The sequence below is a fragment of the Halyomorpha halys genome, unplaced genomic scaffold (genome assembly GCF_000696795.3).
Source record: "Halyomorpha halys isolate HHAL.00 unplaced genomic scaffold, Hhal_1.1 Scaffold466.1, whole genome shotgun sequence".
NCBI classification, from domain to species: Eukaryota; Metazoa; Arthropoda; class Insecta; order Hemiptera; family Pentatomidae; genus Halyomorpha; species Halyomorpha halys.
In genome coordinates, this window is record NW_027112770.1 from 721,211 (window position 1) to 740,850 (window position 19,640).

At 30.1% G+C, this 19,640-nt stretch overlaps 1 protein-coding gene across 4 annotated transcripts in view; it reads left to right on the plus strand.

The window, feature by feature from the left end:
- The window catches only part of LOC106683102 (YTH domain-containing family protein), a 23,158-nt gene extending 6,742 nt beyond the window's left edge, over positions 1 to 16,416 (plus strand). The window contains exons 1-8 of one of the 4 annotated variants that reach the window (XM_014424348.2): positions 2,006 to 2,295; positions 4,786 to 4,856; positions 5,960 to 6,131; positions 7,861 to 8,028; positions 8,606 to 8,788; positions 9,598 to 9,863; positions 11,545 to 12,228; positions 14,490 to 16,416. In XM_014424348.2, the coding sequence (XP_014279834.1) occupies positions 5,987 to 6,131; positions 7,861 to 8,028; positions 8,606 to 8,788; positions 9,598 to 9,863; positions 11,545 to 12,228; positions 14,490 to 14,546 (1,503 nt within the window). In that variant the 5' untranslated portion in view covers positions 2,006 to 2,295; positions 4,786 to 4,856; positions 5,960 to 5,986 and the 3' untranslated portion in view covers positions 14,547 to 16,416. Of the gene's footprint in view, positions 1 to 2,005; positions 2,296 to 4,785; positions 4,857 to 5,959; positions 6,132 to 7,860; positions 8,029 to 8,605; positions 8,789 to 9,597; positions 9,864 to 11,544; positions 12,229 to 14,489 lie in introns of those variants that run through there. The other 3 variants (XM_014424347.3, XM_067050540.1, XM_014424346.3) reach the window with 3 other exon arrangements.
- The last annotated feature ends 3,224 nt before the right edge of the window (positions 16,417 to 19,640 follow it).

Sequence of the window (19,640 nt, forward strand, 5' to 3'; positions counted from 1 at the left end):
TTTTTTCCTTTTTGTAACTATAGTGTTTGTATCTTTTTTAGCCCTGACAAAGCCCTGCAACGTGGGGCGAAACGTTGGCTCAATAAAATAGTATAATTACCTACTATTTGAGTTTTTTTTTACTGCACCCGGACCATCCTCCATTCATCTATACACAAGGTCAATCAATAATCTTCCATTAAAAAAATCTAGAGTAGAGGATGTCTCTCATGTTGAAGATTTCATAATGATGCAAACTGTTGCTACTTACCTAGTTTTTTCTCGCTGTGGAATATATCAAGGTGAATTTATAAAAATTTCTAGTAGTTTCTGTTAAATTTTTGAACAACATACTTTAAAAACAGGCCAGAATAGTATACATCAATCCTGTCCAAGATTTCTGATGATACAATTTATTGTTCCTTATTAGGGATATATTTATCAATTGGTTCTTATTTGCTCTAATGCAACAGGTTTAATTATTATAAATCCAAAAGAGAATGAAATGTCCAAAATTCCTGTTGCTAATGTTGTTATACACGACTTTCAATAAGAATCCTAATGCTCCTGACTTCAAAAGGATACTTGAATTTATTTACATTTACATTTAAGCTTGAATTTATGGAGCAGCCAGATTTGAGACCAAGATCAGAAGTGCATCCTAGCATTGGTTGCAGTTTCACTTTTGGTTTTTAATTATATTCATCAACATGAAAGAATAACTCAAAGGGAACTTCTGGCCCACAGAAGAAGTTGAGGTTAGAGAAACCTGGAAGACATCTAAAGACCAACATAATTTTATTTGATTTTGTTTCAACTTCTCTTATTCATCATCGAGTACCTCAGCTCCACGTATTTAAGAAGATACCATAGTTACCCTGATCTAAATAAAACATTTTATCTATAAGATGGGCATTCATGATGTGTTAATTGTAAAAAGTTTTAATATGCTATTACTAATAATTGAATACTTTAATAAAAGTATAGGATTGTAATCAGCATAATTTAAAGTCCATGTTATAAAGTGCAGAGGAGCTGTTAACGGATGTTTTCGGGAACTTGTTTTGTAACCTCGTAATCTTAATGAGATAATAAAATCTCTAGCTTCTTTCCATCATCTTTCCTTCACCTCACTTGTTCGTTGTTTTCTCTCCTAGTTTTTTCCCCACTAATTTATTATTATTTTTATCCATTGCTTAATTAGAGTTTAAAAAAACAAGAACTATGAGCAACTAAACTATCAAAACAACAACAGACAGAATAGTGTGGAGGTGGAGCTCAGTTGGTCTCGTGTGTATCACTTCATTCTCCATGGGAGGTCTATTAACAGATTCCACCATGTTAAATGTTTATTGTTTTAACATGCTAAAAGAAGGAAATATTTCTCCATTAAACAGAACTTTTTTCCATTTAATATACCTGAAGATGTTAAACTAAAGATAATGAATAGCCCTGGTTTATCACCTGGCTTTCACCCCACTTAAGTAATGCCTTAGTCAAATTTAACAATCTTTTATGTAATATAATATCAATAGTTTTAATAGATCCATTTTACACAGTTCACCCATTGTATTTACAGCAACCAGTGATATTTTATGTGCAATACACTTTTAATCAGTGTAATAAATACATATATCTGAGCTGTGTAATCTGCCTTTGCACCATACTGCAGTTCATATACCAAGAGGTCTATTGGCTATGAAGAAATGCTGCTGTGTACTCAATAGTGTTCTTAACACTTAAGATACAACATAGATCATCTTGAACCTGCTTATAAATATGCTCATTACAGAAAACTTACTGGAATGGTTCTCTTGGAATTGTAGTTTGTTAATGTTCTAAAAGCAGATATATGAAATTTAAAGTAAGAATTTTTAGTTATGAACGTTTTTAATTTTATAGACTATTTTTATGAGATAAATCATAATATTTTATGGATAGTCTATTTAAATTTTAAAGCAATGCGATCTAATGCATAGCTTCTAGGTACATTCGGAGATTTGAATATGGAACATCATCTCCATGTGCAGTAGTCATTACAACTCGTCAAGAAATTGAGCAAATAAATGAAAAAGCATCTATTTTATCTTCAGTCGACTAAATCTACAGTTACCACAAAGCTCCTCTATGACACCCTTTGAACAGGATCTTCAACTCTGAAAACATGGGATACAAAAGTTAAATATAGGAAATCAGACATTACGAAGGATCAGGGCAATGAGAATTTACTTCTTGAGCAGACGATCGAGACACATTAAATCTTCATGATTGAAGAATCCTATAAATAGATAAATATTAATTGAATTTTCTGCCCCGGTAATTAAATTTTTTTTGTGCTCATAATATTCACTTTAAGTTTATTTTAAATGTTCATGGACATAAGGCCTTTTACTCATTTAACCATGTGTAGTTTCAGAGGTGCAGTTTAAGAACCGTTAATTCAAATAAAAACTGTAGTAATAATATAGGTAGTAATTTATATTTATTTTAATCTGATCTACTCAGCAGAAGTCTACTTTAAAGATTGTTCTTTATGCGATTTTGCTGAAAACATCAAATTTGAGCACCATTTAAGTGAAATTTTATACATCGATTGAATTTGTGAAATAGAAAATCATAGCTTCATTTTGATTAGTTCATAACATCGTACTACTTTTGGTGAAACATCTTAAGCTTCCATTGTTTCTCATTAAAATTAGACTAAAGATGCTTTTACTTTGTTAATTATTTAATTTGAAATTGGCAGAAAAGAAGACTCCTTAACCCCTGGAAATACTTCATACTTTGCACTGAAAAGGATCTCGATTGCTACTGGTCATATTTTGACGGTCCTACCTATTTCTCTCTTTTCTTTTGCCAATTTCTGAAAATCCGCGTTTACCCCTCTATTCCATTATTTCTATTGGTTTTTGTTCCCACCATTCTTTTAATCAATCATTTTTGATAATGTCCATTTTTTTATGCTGTTCATTGTTTTTCTCTTTTCTTTTTATTCCAAATAAACCTTTATTTCCTGATCGCGTATTTAATAACTTTCTGTTCTACTGAAAGGCTTAGAACTGTAGTAATTCTGAAAGCAGTATTTGCATTTCATGATGGGGTTATGTTAATGTTATAGTAATTAGAATTTATGATACAAATTATAATAAAAAATTATCATTAAATAATAGAAAAATAGTTATGATAATAATAATTTTGTATCACTTATGGTACCATTAAGAAATTTGTTTTGTAACAAAAATAATCCCGAATCATCATCATCAACTTTAGGAGAATGGAATTAATTATTTCAACAATGTACGAACTTGAGTGCATTTTTACAGAATGCAGCAGCCCAGAGAGCATGGGACTTCTAAATGAACTTTCCTTTGATTAGATAAAAAACCTTTTTAATAATACTATAAAATTAGTGGTTGTGTTTGTTAAACAGTTCGTTTCAAGAAGGTCCACAAAATTGTAATAACTTGAGAATACATTCCTAGCATTGTGTGACTATTCTGGATCCCTGCCTACATGGTTTTGGTCTGTTACGGGTCAGTTCTTGTTTGATATCTTTTTTCAGAGCCAGTATTCCCTTACACATATAGCATCGATTGGGAAGGGATTTTTTTTTTTGCAAAATTAAAAGGAATAAGGGTGATTGATAGTAAATTCAAATCTGATTTTTCATTAGGAAATGTTTTTTAAGGTCTTCTGAGTTCAAAACCAAATCTCATAAAATGGTTTGTGTAGGTTTATGTGTTTGAACAGTCCAGCTCAAAAACAAAACGTTTTATGAAACTGAAATTACTTATTTAAGCTACCTGTGTGGTGGTATGTTACTGCAACTTTTTTGCTTCAAAGCAAATTAAAGTTACCGGAACTAAAACTTTGATATCATTGATTTTATACATTTTTACCATTTTCTTGAAAACTGGTCTAACAGTTTTTTTTCCAACTCATTACATTGATATAGATTTAAATATCTTTAATATCAGCTAGGTCCTTATTGAAATAGTCCAACAGGGCTTAAATGCTGATTTTTCAAAGTATATTCCTTTAAAGTACTTTTCATTTTGTTTATTTTAAGTAATTGACCACCTCTCATCGTTTGTCGGGATAAAAAAAATTGGAAAAATATGAACTGTTAGAAAATTTGATAACTAACTTAGGGAGAAATATTTTCCCAGGTTAAAAACATATTTCCATAATTAAGAGCAGTAATATAGAAGTATGTATGTTGGAAAGCCAAAGATTTTTTAAAAATACTTAATTTGTAATATATAAAGTCATAGAAGGTAGTGAAGAGTGAAAAATGAATAAGTTAACTGAATTTCTTAATAAATGTATTCTTCTTTCAATGATCACGGATTGTATAAAATAAAATAACTGTGTTATACCAGATATGATTAAAAAATATATTACTGTACAAGATATTAGTACAGCATCAGTAAAGAAAAAATCTGATACGGCATAGTATGATATAAGTTAAGTAAAGAGTAAGCCCTATTTTAGCAAAAATCAATTTCTATTGAAAGTAGAGCGGTAAGTGAAAGTTGTGTTACGTACTCACAGCATCACATTTTTTTAATTTTTAACATTTCACTTGTCCAGCATTTTATGTTAATCTGACCAATTTACAAGAATATGCTATATTTATAGATTTTGATTTATTATGAACAAATTTGATTTCTAATATAAAATTAACTTTAAATTCATGGGATAAGTTGAGCATCTTTTTTTTGTTCTTGTTCTCTTTTATATTTTACTTTTATAATCCTGTGTGTTATAAATATTAATTATATTTTGATTTATTTTTTTTAATAGTTACGAATGGACCAAAAGAACATGTGAATGAGCACGAAGATTTTGATACATGGCGGGCACAACAGCATCAGGTGAAGATTGTGTTTTGTTTTATATATTATTATTTTTTATCATGATTTTTTAATTAATTGTTTGTGTTGTATTATAAAAAAAAAAAAATTGTTAAATCTTGTATGAGCTGTACATGAGGTTGCATTCAATACAACATTTATGGTATATTAATCTTATAATTTCATATGCGGAGATTAGTCCCATAATATATTACAGTCAACCCCCAATTATTCATGGACAATAAGCAAAGAGGTGTATCTCTTATCGATCTTTTCCTCAACTTAAGTTAGCCCTGTAAATTACCTTTGCTGCTATTGATATGATGTCATCTATAGCAGTATAGTCACGTTTGGTGCTAAAAACTTCAATGATTTGTCCATAGATGATTTTAAAATTCCTATAGGGTGATATAGATTACCGATGGATGAAGAATGAGAATGAGCAACTTTAACCCTCCAAAGATGAGCTTTTTTTATTTTTTAATGAGATTTAATGTATTTTTCTTTGCCAGTGAGCATACTGAAACTTGAAAATGGACAAGATGTCTTTTTGAGAAGGTGTGTTGTGATCATATGGCCATTTTCTTGGAACATCAACTAGTGATTTTTTGAGCTAAGATACCCTCAAACATGAGGAATAATGTGCTCTTCAAAACAATCTTGAAAAGTGATTTTATTTATCCATTCTCTTGTTTGATTATTTAAAAAAAAAAAAATTGCAAACTAGTGACTACTTTTTCAATTGAACTCATTTTTTTTTTCATTTAAATTTGATCAATTATCTACAAATTAGAAATACCTCCATAATGGTTAAGAAAATTGAACCTCAATTTTAGAAATTGGTGAAAGAATGAAAAATCTTTTTTTTTTTTAAAGATAAAATCCATTTCCGAATTTTATCTTTTAATAATTGTTTCCAGAAGACTTCACTAAAGCACACACAAATTTCATATTTTTAACTGAGATCTTATAGATATCTGGCAAGAATAGTAATTGTACTTATCATTGTAAAGTTGTAATTAATTATATAAAGAAAGTAAATATTAGCACTGTTACATATGCTAAAAAATCATAGAATTATTGGCTTGATCGACTTTTTAATCATTTAAAAATTTCCTTTTCAGAATTATACAACTCCTATTTCCACGACGATGGCTTCAGATCCATACATGTCAAATTATTACGGCACCTCATTCCCATATCAGGCATTTGGAGTAGGAGATGGTACCTGGTCTAATAATGACCCAATGACATTTCTAGGTGGCTATGGGGGACAAATTAGCCATGACTCTTATGGTATATCAAATTCATTATTTATTTTTTATATCTTAAAATTAGAAAATAATTACAAATCAATTTGAAATGATAATGGTGTAGTTACTGAAGTCATTTAAGTTACATTTTTAGTTATCACTTTACTAGATTATTTCTTAAAATGTTTGTTTATTACTGTTACCCAAAAATCTAGAATAATGGTTTCTATCTTATAGTTAGTTATAAATATTTATAAATGAATGATTAAAGTTTAACAGATAAGCAAGTTAGGATGAGTGTGACCATATAAAACACATGCTGATAAGAAATATAAGATAATAAAATATAACTTCTTTGTATATACTACAGCTCACATACAAGAATATGACAGGCTAAGGTAAAATACTATTTACTTAGAGACACTGTGTAAACTGATGTAAAGTTTTGCTTCAATTGGATGACACTACTATTAGGAAAATTATAGGGATTAATGCTGGTTTCTGTGAACTAAAAAAACGTATGTTCAATCTCAAGTTGACATATTTATTGATTCTGCCATACTGAAGGTGAAATAGTATATCACATCATTTGTTGGTGTGATAGGCTTGAGGTTAGTCTGTTTGATATGGATTGCATAGCGGATACAAAACAGTATGAATTGATCAAAATCCACTAAGCCTAATAAGGTTCATAGTGTCTACTATTCTTAAACTTCAAAGATGGCGCTCAATAGCTCTCAAATGCTGCTGGAGTGCATCAAGCAAGCTTTAAAAGGGGGGGAGGGAACTTATGTGACACTTAGTTGAAACTAATGCTTCCACCTCCTGTTACCTGTAAAAGCTAGGTTATGTAATAAAATTAATCTTTTATTGTATTTTTTTTTAAAGTAAATTTATGAATTTCTAAATTTTTATTTTCTCTCAAATTATTTCCCTCAAATTTTCACATTTATGTTGAAATGGATACAGACACATCATTTATAGTTTAAATGAATGGAATATGGTCCGGGTTCTATACACACGGTCAATCATCAATAATCTTCCATTTATAGTTTAACTGTTTGTCTAAAAAGTTGAATGTATGGAGGGGGTAGGGTTTTTCAAATTTTGTGAACTGTTCTTATTTCTCCACTGCTATATTCTTGTGGACGGACTGTTGTGATTGTATTTATTTGACTGTACTATATAACGATAAAACTCAAGTATTATTATTCAGGCTAAATAGCTTAGGCAGGCTCATGTCTTATATTTTATTTACGTATATTGGGATAGGAGCTGTTGGTTTCTAGCACCATATTCATCTTTATTTAACAATTGTAGAATAAGTTATTATAGTATATTGGCGCAATATTCAATTGCAATTTTATACATTTGTCATGCAAATTACCAATAAGAAATTATACTTTTTATTGTATTCTCCATATTTCAGGATGTTTTATATATTTGAATAGATTAAATTAATCCTCTGCTACTTAACAAATTTTTATTGAAATTGAAACTATAAGTCTTCCAAAGCTTCTCACCCAATAAACATAAATAAAAAAATAAGATATCAGACTGTCTGAGGCATTTAATCTAAATAATAATAAAAATTGAAACAGTCTACGTAAAACAGAATGAAACTAGAGTTGCTGTGTTCTAAAAATTGTTTCCCTTCTATAAAAAATATACCTCAAAGTCATTAATCTTTGACTTGAGCTATGAGAATAGAAACTGTTGAATATATAATGAGTAGTAATTCTGTATTAATGTATAATCATTTTGTATTTAAGGAATGGATGGTATGTTCGGAGGTGCATTCGGACAAGCAGGTGGCCCCGCCACTGGATTTAATTATTTTCCTGGTAATGGTGATTATTCAACATGGGGAAATTCGGCTGCAATGTCTCGTAAACCACACTACGATGATTATTATAGGCATGGAGATCCAATGTATGCTGGTATGTTTCACTGTTATACAATTATAGTTGATTCATAATATTATACTAATGCATTTGATTAATACAATTATATAACTAAACTTTAGGACTTCTTAGCTATTGTTAATTAAATGTTGCTACATGGAACTCCGACATGTGAACCCTGTCCTTAATCATCGCTGTTGTTAAGCCGAACTAAACTCCTTAGTGGTCTTAAGAATGACACTTTTTGATAATTGAGGTGGTGTAGATGTGCTATATCAGTTTATTACCTTGCTGTCGGACCAAACTATTTTCCAATAAAACATAATTTAGATATTCCACTCTAACAAGATAAGTAACTTCTGAAAAACCTCATTGCTAAGGAGATACTGAAAATAGCATTTTGATCTTTTAAATTATAATAATGCAACACGTTAGGAAAATTGATAACCAAGCACCTCATTTTATAAAGTATTATTTTTCTTTCCAAAGTGCGATATGTCTTGTATTTATCTAGCTTAAACATAAAACATTTAAACTTTGTATTCATAGTCTTTATTATAGAAATTTAAATAGTATTCATAATGTTATTAAAAGTCTTATTTAATTTGTCCAGGAGGTGAAGCATTAAAAAGTATAGAGCATGGTATGCAAACTCTTGGATTAGCAGAAGGGAAATCGGATTCAAAAGATATCAAAGAAATACAACCAAAGAAAATGACGTGGGCTACTATTGCGAGCCAACCTGCCAAGCCGCAGCCACAAGTACCACCGGGCGGTATCAAGAAGAAAGGACCTGGTAAACAGTGTTCATAAATGTCTTATCACTACTAACTAAAAATATGTTTTATTACTTTATTTTATAATTTATCTTGAGGTGTTTATAGTTTAAAGTAGATATAATTTGAAAAGAAGATGGTCGGGGTAGGAGGGGCATGCGGTTACTAGAACTTAACACAAATAACATTCACTAAATTGAGCTAATCTAATTTTAGATTTTTCTTAGCATGTATAGAGAAGTTTTAAAAAATCCACACAATTGTGTGATCTGTTCTTGTGAGACATTTTGGAGTTCTAAGCGGTAATGTTTTGTCAGGCATTGCTTAAACCTTTACAAAGATGTAGAAAGATTCCTTTTCTCTATTGTCAGCTTTAGAGAAACTTTTTTCTAACAAAAAGGACGAAATCTGTGTCTGCTTATTAGGATGACTGGTTAGTGAAAGTTGAAAATAATGTAAAGTAAATGGTATGATATACATTTTTTAAAATTATCCGTTAGATGAAGTTCCATAGTACCAGGTTTATAAATAACAATGAATGTGACAGTTTTATAATTATATTTTCTGTCCTGATGCTACCTCAATTAGCGAAACATTAACTATTGAGTTCTTTATTGGTATTTACAGACTCAAGGTATTGTGGTTGGAATCTTCAAGTTCTATCCTAACAACTAATTTATGTCTTTTTTGGATCATTTATTTACTCTTTCAGATAAATTTAGTTTAATATGAATATACTAGAAAAATAATATATATTTTACATCAACATTTATACAATTTGATCCTTTGAGAGCTATATTGTATCCATTTAAATCTTTTTTTTTTCTAGGTATGCCACCTCCTCCAATGGTACCAGGTAAACATAATATGGATATCGGTACATGGGAAGGAAAAGGAGGTATGGGTAAGAGTAGTCCTGCCAGTGGAGCAGGAGCATGGAGCGGAGCACCTCGTGGAGCTGCCCCTGCCTACCTTCGGCATCCGCCCCCACCTCCTGTCATTCTTCCACCTCCCCCTCATCCACTTCCAATGCATGTAGCACATTCTATATCGCACGTCGAACCAGAAGAAAAAGCTAATTTACCTTGCCTTAAGGTAAGATATTATGTGCCTTTAATGCCTTTCTAAAATTAAAATTTCAATATTCTTAATTTTCATAAACGCTTCTCATACCTAGTAGTGAGTGAGGCATATTGAGAACATTAATTTTAGATAAAAGATTCTAAAAGCATTTCTTGCTTTAGTAAGGAGTAAGGAAAAGCAAAATGTTTTTAGGTTTCATACCTGCCCAAAGTACCTCCTCTCTCGTAGGGAATTATTAAGAAATTGAGCGATTTTTGTATGGTTACAGTTTACTAAAAAAAATTTAAGGAGCAGGATAAGCTCACTGTCGTTTCTATCTCCTGGGTTCGAGTTGGAGTCTGGCTTTAGTTGATACTTTTAATTTGTTAGTAGAGTTGGAAGAGCATTCTGGGGTATGCCTAGACTCGGAAAAGTGGGTATCTTTAATTGGGGGGAGAGGGGAATCTGGTGCTTAAGTTGAATTTCTAAACAAATCATCTCCCTGCACAACCGTTGGTCTAGAAACAAAACTTCCTTACAATGGATTGAACTCTTGACTCTTCAAAACCTTCACTACTATGAAGTAGTGAAGGTTTTTTTTTTTTACATTTTGCTGAAATTTCCATAATCAAAAGTATTGACATTTTTTTTTCCACTATGGCTTTGACCAGATAACGAGGTTCAATGTTTATTGTTTCGTCTATGCCGGCCAATAGCTGGGTGAAAAAAAAATAAAATTTCAGTAATTAAGTCCGAGAAATAGTATTATCAGTAATAATGACAAAATAATTTCCCTAATGAGACTTCAATGAATCGATTTTGTGGTTGGAGACACAAGGAACGAACATGAGAGTTCACTACTGGATTGAGTAGTGCTGAACAGCAATTCCTAGTGGCTGCTGATTGAGAAGGCCTAGATAAGTCTGCATTAATATTTAATATCGTTGTAGTATCGAATCAATATTGGTTTTTACTATCAATAATAAAAACATTAATACATTAATGTGCAGTGTAGGACTCCAATGGGAGTCTTGGGCCGACGTAAGAAAAGAAAAAAAATACATTAATAAAACTTTTAATAATAATATTGGATTTATTATTATAATGTTGTTGAAATTGTTGGCACCTTTATTCTAGAGCTATTAGTAAACAAAATGTCTCCACAAAAATTTTCATTTGGGAAATTTGTTCAATTAGGATAAGATTTTATATTATATATTAAAGACAACTTGTTTGCTCCACTCATTGATACGGCAACCTTAACTTGATTTAATGAATAATAAAAATACGTATAATATTGAAGTAATACATTTTTTCACATTTAGCCCTATTCATCTTTTAGTACTTTGTATAAAACACATAATGAACATGACTTATAGGTCATCTCTACAATAACTTAGTGGCATATCTGAAAATTTCTGAGATCATTGTGTTTGAATTATGGTTGCAAAGACAATGTTTCTAATTTTGATATAAATCAATTGATCGTTTTTTTATATTTAGTTAGTGATGTCATATATATTCGTTTAGGTTTTTTTTTTACATTCCAGTGAGAACAAAAAATCATGTTTAAATGCAGCAAAACCCATGATAGCAAGATTAAGAGTAACCTCACTTAGGCTTTGCACCGACGATATATACATCATTTTTTTTTTTTTTTATTTATTCAAATCAAGTAACCTTTTAGCTTATCTAATATTTTTCTGTATTTTAGCAGATTTCTCAAATACCTCAGCCACAACAGATTGTCCAACAGCCACCAGCTACGATAGCCACTCAATCATCCATCCCTTCTCATCCCATCTTAGATGAACTAAGGATTAAAAACAATTATAATCCTATAGACTTTGACATATCAGCTAAGGGTGCTCGTTTCTTTGTGATAAAATCGTATTCAGAGGACGATATTCACAGATCAATTAAATATGAAATTTGGTGCTCAACAGAACATGGCAACAAACGTTTGGACCAAGCCTATCGTGAGCAAGAATCAAAACCGAATGGAGTTGTTTATTTGTTTTTTTCTGTTAATGGTTCTGGACATTTTTGTGGAATGGCGCGTATGACGTCACCTGTTGACTATAATGCATCTAGTTCAGTGTGGTCTCAGGACAAATGGAAGGGACAATTTAGGGTAAGGTGGATTTATGTGAAGGATGTTCCAAACGTTCAATTGAGGCATATACGCCTTGAAAATAATGAAAACAAACCTGTCACAAATTCAAGAGACACTCAAGAAGTTCCATTTGAAAAAGGGAAGCAAGTTCTTCGGGTAATGCATTCGTATCGCCATACAACATCTATATTCGATGATTTTGTGCACTATGAAAGGAGGCAAGAAGAAGAGGATTCAAAGAAGGAGGCCGAATCAGCAGCTCATCAGTCCTCGAACCATAAGGTAAAGTAATCAAATAGTAAACTTGTCATGTATGATTGATTTATCTATTTTAGATTAAAAGTTCACGAGTTTAATCCTTCATTGAGGACGTTACTCCTTGTTACGTTACATTACTTTCTGAGTAGTATTCTATTATGAACTTAACTTTTCTTGACTTTTAAAGAAGTTTATTCCACCCAAGTACCATAATGTTGGCTCTGTCTTGTCATCTGTTCAATGCACTACTTTTTTCATATTCCTTGTTCCGCTTTAATTCCTTTCTAAAGTTAGTGCTTTAGGAATTAAACTTTTTAATTAACCGGAATTTATCAGATTATGGATAATTCTTTCTATATTTGCCTAGTTAATATTCAGATTGTTCATATTTTAAATTTTATTTCTGTATTATTTACTTCTTGTTTCACAAAACTGGTAAACTCCCTTACATCTTGATGATTTTTTTTTAAATAATTCTTTTTTACTTTTTGCCCTTTGTAGCCAGCCATCTTTGACAATATCTTTTACTGTATGACCGTAAAGACTGAACTGAATCAATAGTGCACAATAATCCTCACAGACGATAGAGTATTTAACATATTGTTTAATAAAAAACTTTCTCTATTTGATTGACATTATGTGATCACTCAATTTATTAATAATGTAAGGGTCACTTTAAACTTGGATGGAATGTTTGAAATATTGTCATGATAAGATTGCATTAGATAAAATTTGAAAGATTATCGTTTCAGACTATTCAACATTGACTAGTATGGAAATTGATGAGCCATCTATGTTTAATTTATCAGTGATCTTCAATAACTAGCATACCAGGTTTGTAAATATGAAATTGGAATTAGACCACCAGCTCCAATGATCCATAAGGCACTGGCTGTTAATGGAGTTTCCATCTACCCTCCGCATTAGCTCCATTTTCATTTTTTGACATCTGATAAAGCTGTCCTAATTTCATACAATAATACAGTTGTTTATTAGCTATGGTTTGTTGACAGCATTAATTGTCTGTTACCATTTGAAGAAAACTGTTCCTGTTGCTGTTTTCCAATTTTAGCAACTTTTTCAATGTTGTTTGATTTAACTAATTTTTTGAACTTAAGTCTCAAGTCTCCTCTTTCCATTTTTAATAAATGTTTCAAAGGTAATTTTTTACCTGAATGATAAGATTTGTTGACAGCGTTGATTTTCTGTTACCATTTGAAGAAAACCGTAGCATAATTTCATTAAAGCTTATGTTAAGCATGCTATGAATAAATCACACTGATTTAAAAAATTCATTTTAACAATTGTAATTTTTTTTAAAGTGGTAATTTTGATTTGATAAATAACAAATGTGGAAAATCAACAATAAAGTTTGAAGACAATAAATTGAAAGCATTATTGTATGAGTATGATGCTGCAATGCAATAACCTGTGGATCAATTAAATCTGACACGGAAATCCATCAAATTCCTAGTTTTGGAAGTAATGGTAAAGATCCAAAAAACAGGAAAATGGACTCCACATAAACTGAATGAAAGACAGCAGGAAAACTGAAAAACCACTTGTGAAACGTTGCTTAGCAGGAATAGGAACATAAGGAAGTCATTTCTCCATCAAACTGTGATTGTGATTGTTCTGACTGGCAATTGAACGTTAATGTATTTTGAGGATCTTAAACTTTTAAAGAAAGTCATCATGGGTAACTGGAGCCAAACCATTGATAGCTCAAATCGCTGTGAATGGAAGACAATGCTCTGTGTTTGGTGGAGTCAGAAGGTTTAATATTTTCTGAGCTGCTAAAACATGGCAGAACCATCAATACTGAACACCACTGACTACAAATGAAGATGTGAAACAAGCTTTGTGTGCAAAACAATCAGAATATAAAAAAAAAGTGGTTTTGCATCATGATAATGCACCATCACCATCAAAACTACAATTGAAGTGTTTCATTGGGAAATACTTGCATGTATGCATGTTATGTAATAATTGCATGTACTTCTAATTGTTACTTATTTGTATTGTAACACTTGCTGAGCACCACTTCATATCTAACTAAAACAGGAACAGTTTTTTTTGGCTTAGTGTCCACATATTGTGAGAGAGGAAAAATAAATAACCAGCGATAGGCAATACTATGAATAAAATAATGCTTTTCATTTTCTTAGAATAAACATGTATTTTCTATTTAAAAAATTCCAGTTTCATATTCACATGATTGTATGAGCTGTAAGCATTTGATCAGAGAAATTCAAATTATTTTTTATTTAACTTTTATTGTTTAGGAAAGGGAAAGTCGAAGTGGAAGAGGAGGGCGCGGAGGAAGGACAAGCACTAATTAGTTAAACATATGTTTATCAGTACTGTTGGCTCTTACTACTGCTTAAAAATCTTTTTATTGAACTGTTTGTGTTATAAAGAATTTTTTACAAAGAAATTCAGATTTATGTATGTTTATTGTTTTTCTTTCAATTTATTCTCCTTTTTTTAATAAATAATGTTACTAAAGATAACGTTAACTAAACCCTGTTTAATTTTACAACTATCTGTCCAATACGACATATGTCATTCATTCATCATTGTAGTCCCTGAATTTCTTATTCTCAAAGAAAGAAAAACAAAAGATAGTCTGTGTTTCTTGTAATTTTCTTTATTTATTTTTTTTTTTTTTTAGCTAAAGTGTTTTTTTTTTCTTTTTTGCTCATTAATGTAATTAATGAAAATTGTCAATCCTGCTAGAATATTTAAAGGTCTGAAAAATATGTATCATCTTCCTGCCATTACCCACTATTCTCTGTTAACATTATACTTTAAATTTATTTAAAAAATATAAAAAAAGAAAAAAAAAAAGAGCTTTGTATAAGTATTATATGTTCATATGTATAGTAAATCTTTTTACTTATTTCACATAATAATTACTGGTTTTGGGTTTATTGTAAGCAGAATGTATCAATTTTACTGGCAGTAAGTTGTTTATTCTAGTTGAAATTTTATGTAAACCTACTAAATGATCTGTTATAATATGAAATAAATTAATATTTTTTGAACACTGTAAGCAGAAAAGATATGCATGATTGTTATATTAATTTTTTTTCAATGAGTTTTCTATTGCCATGTTTCACAGTCTGTAGAATGCACTGTATAAATATTATTTTGCTTTAAATTAGTTTCATTTTTATGGAATTAGTAATTGTTTATTAGTAGTATTACTAATATGTTAGAAAATGGATTTCCATTATGGCACAAACTGAAAAGATTGCAATAGTATTTCATTATATTTAATTTCATTTATATGATAAGGCCTGAAGAGAACATTTGTTGTTGATATGATTATCGTTCCTGTTATTAATGTGTTAAAATTGGAAACTTTAAGCTAGCGTATATATATATATAGATAATCTATTGTTTCATGTTTATTGTTTCAATGATACATTTTGTTCTAATTTAGTAATTATTGAGAAAAAACAAAACAAAAAACAATGGAGTTTCTTCAAGAAGTGACTGCCTTTCGGTTCATTCCAGTGGAAACTGAAGAAGTGTTATCAGTGTTGTATGAAAGTGGTGACCTATTTCGATGGACATTCAGGAGACACATTTATAAAAACTTAACAGAAAAATTTTTTAACATTTAGTGAAAGGTGAACTAATCAGTGATCGTATTTTATCGTAAGACTGGTCGTAAAACTTTAAAAGGACTTATAAATAATATAATTTTTACATTGTAGAATGAATTAAGATTTAGTGATGACTCTCATCGTGATATCTATTAATATTTTGTTGAGACTTTCCTTATTTTAATGCAGAATAAATAAATTATTTTGTTACATATTCTCCTGACTGGAGCGTGAGAAGGCCTGAAATAAATTTATGATGAAACACTTTATTCAGAGGTGCAATGAAAGAAAGAAAATGTTATCAAGTTATTTTTCCTTTATATATGTGTATATATACATATTAATATACAAATATATATATAAATATTTATACTTATAGGTATATATATATTTGTGATTGCCCTATTTTGTTAATTATTTTTAATGAAGAACATTATTGACATGATAATGAACTTTTTTTTTGAAATATATAAATTTTTCTTCAAATATTTTTAATCAAATATTTTTGTATGTATTGTTTATGTATTTTGTTTACTTTCATACCCCCATTTCTGCACAATATTAATTATTGAATAAAGTACATTGTATTATTATTTGTATTATTTGCTGTTAAAAGATAATATTTTTTTTTTATTTTTATGATGAAAATAATCTGTTAAAGTGCTTTGAATTAATAAGATGTTACCATTTGCATTAAAATGAATGCATGAATAAATCCATTGTTATTTGTGGTAATCAACTCATAGCTTTGTTGATGGACGTTATTTTATGTTCTAAGTTTTTCTTTAGCTGATAATTTTGTACTTAATACAGAATTAATGGGTGTATATATATATATATAGAAGCTTCAATATCTTGCTGGTGTCCCGAAAGGAACTAGTATATTAAATTTTACAAGAAAGTATTCATTAATATATTGTGTTAATAAATAGTATAGTCAAACCTCCTTATTCACAGGAGACACCTTCCACAAATATGCTGCGAATACAGGAACCATGGAATAGTTTGTAACAACCTCCAAGGGACCAGTTTATGCAGTCATTACAGCCGATCGTTGTCATAACCAATCACTTTACAATGTAAAAGTGAAATAAGAATTTCTTAAAAATCAATTATTGCTACCCAAACATTAATAAATTGCTTTATTTGACTAACAGTCATTATAACCGTTGCTTGCTATGTACATTATTCAAAATAAATTAGTAAGGCTCTAATTGAATCCCATATTTTCACTATGTCAGATCATGATTCAGTTACTAGCAGGTTGGGTTGATTTTGAAATTTTCTATCAGTTATAAACTTTCAAAAACTGCCTCCAAATTCTTGAATTGGCTGTTGGAAAATTTTAAGGATCTGTCCGATTACTTATTTTTTACTTTCCTCAAATGTGTAATGAACACCTTGCATTTTTAAAGATATCAGAACGCTGAGGAGAATACACAAATTGAGCCTTCACATGAAACCTTGGTGTTTTTATTTTGAACCTAATATTTTTTTTTAATGAAATTTTATATAGTATACATGGATATATATATGATCGTAAAAATAGATATATAAGATGGTCAGGGTTGCGGTCAAAAGAGAAACAAAAATAGTTGTAAACTATTTTTGTTTCTCTTTTGACCACAACCCTGATCATCTTCTTATATATATATATATATATATAGAGAGAGAGAGAGAGAGAGAGAAAATTTATATAAGATAATTATGAGGATGGATCACTTACAATATGTGTTTACTTTTGTCATATTTAAATAAAATTCCTCCATTTCCTGTACAACGTGAAAATTTGCTTATAAAAAGTATTTTTTTAAGAAAATTTTATTCTATTAGAAAAAAGTTCTTTATAATATAATGGTTTTTCTTAACTTTTTTTTTTTGTATTTGTCATTCCCTTTATTTAACTTGTAAGGAGTGGAGTAGCTCCATGATTAAAACCCTATGCTATCTCATTTTTTATGACCACCTTCCTTGTCATTTCTGACATGGGGGAGGGGAGGGTGGATTTGAGCTGGGACCACCGGAGACATGAGCCAGTCAGAGTTGGCACTTTTAACCCCCTCAGCTTCAAGAAGGCTCCTGTACTATGCTATCTTTTGGGCCAGGTTCTTGTCTGGCTGTGGCACATAATTATTTATTCTGATAAACCAGCCATGGATCAACCCTTGGGTCCGGAGAATTTGCTAGGCCACTTCTTAATGAGGAAGAAAACCTAGTAGTGGAGGATGATCGTTAGTATAAAACATCCTCCAAAACTGTTGGTCTAGAAATAATTCTTCATTACTAAGTACTGAATTTAAGACCTTTCTTGAGTTCTTGTGGTATAAATTTGAGGCTTATGTTTTTTCATAATATATATCGATACTGGAAAATAATGTAGCGATTGTTTTCTTTTATTCTAAAAATTTGTCACATTATACAAGAACTGATTTGTCCAAAAGAAGTTCAAGTACCTATTCCTTTTATATGATGGTATCTAGTTTATTAGAGGAATAACTTGAAAGGAAATTGTACAAAATCTAGGCTATGAAACCTAAAGAAGAGCCCACTAGATCAGTGGAAAATGGTTTTTTTTTTCTATTTAAAAAGCAGTACAATTAAGACTCCCTTTTGCAGTTACTAGATTAGCTATATAATTGTCCTCCTTTTTCATATTCCTATTGGACTAAATTTATATCATTATTTAATTATAATAAATCTAGTTAATTAAGCTATATATATAATTAATGGACTGTTTTTGATGTTTCGCCACGCTTTGTAGAGCTTCATCAGGGCTGTTTAAGTTATTGAGATTTACTAGCTGCTAAGTCTCGATAACCCTAAACTAATTAAATAATGTTATAAATTTAATCCAACAGGAATATTAAAAAAGGGGACAATTATACAGTTAATTGTTAACTATTTTTGTTCTCTTTTGACCGCACCCTTGACTATCTTCTTCAGAAGTAGTTAATTAAACATTTTGAGTTGTAATAATGTTGGAGAAATAGTAATTGCATACCTTAACTATGTTTACAGAGGTATTTGAATTTGTTGAAACTATCTATTAAAACTACTCCTGTGATTTAACTTCTTCATTTTCAAATTAAATAATTTGATTTGTTATTATAATAACAATTACTTTTTGGCTAACAGTAGTTTAGCAGTGGCTGAAGTGTTGAAGATATCACATGAAGTCACTGCTTTTAGTGTTTTATCTGTGCTTTACTTTGCAAACAAGTATTGCCACAGTTGTAAATTTACATTGATAAAATACATATGGTGGCAAATTTTAAGATATAATTTCCAAATTTTAGGTTCTAATTAAACATGAAAATTTTCATTTAAAAGTTGGAAATTTTATTTTATTGAGATGGTCTGGGTAGCAGTAAGAACATAACACTTCTAGATTTTGTAATTTGGTTTTAGATATGTCTATATGGAGAATCTGTTGTTAGACATTAATGTACAGAAATGTTATGAACTGAAAAATCATGGTAAGAAGCTAGCTGATGAAGTTATTTTGCTCTAAAGTGATTGGAGAAAGTCTGCAGAGAACAGTGATAAAAAACAACAACATTAAAATGAAGGATAGTAGATTTATATTGTTAACTAGCTGGAAAAAATCATGTGTACTCTTATATTTAAAAAGTTATTTAATAATTTATTGGGCTAAATGGTCATAATTGAAGGATAATTCCATAAAAATGGGTCCTAAATCTTAAAAATTTTAGTCCTTGCAAAGATGAATGGTTCAAGTCTTTCTAGAAGGATTGAGCTGTCTGTACATCAGAAGAAATGATTAAGATTGAAGCTGGTATTTTGTTAAAATTTATGTGTTTT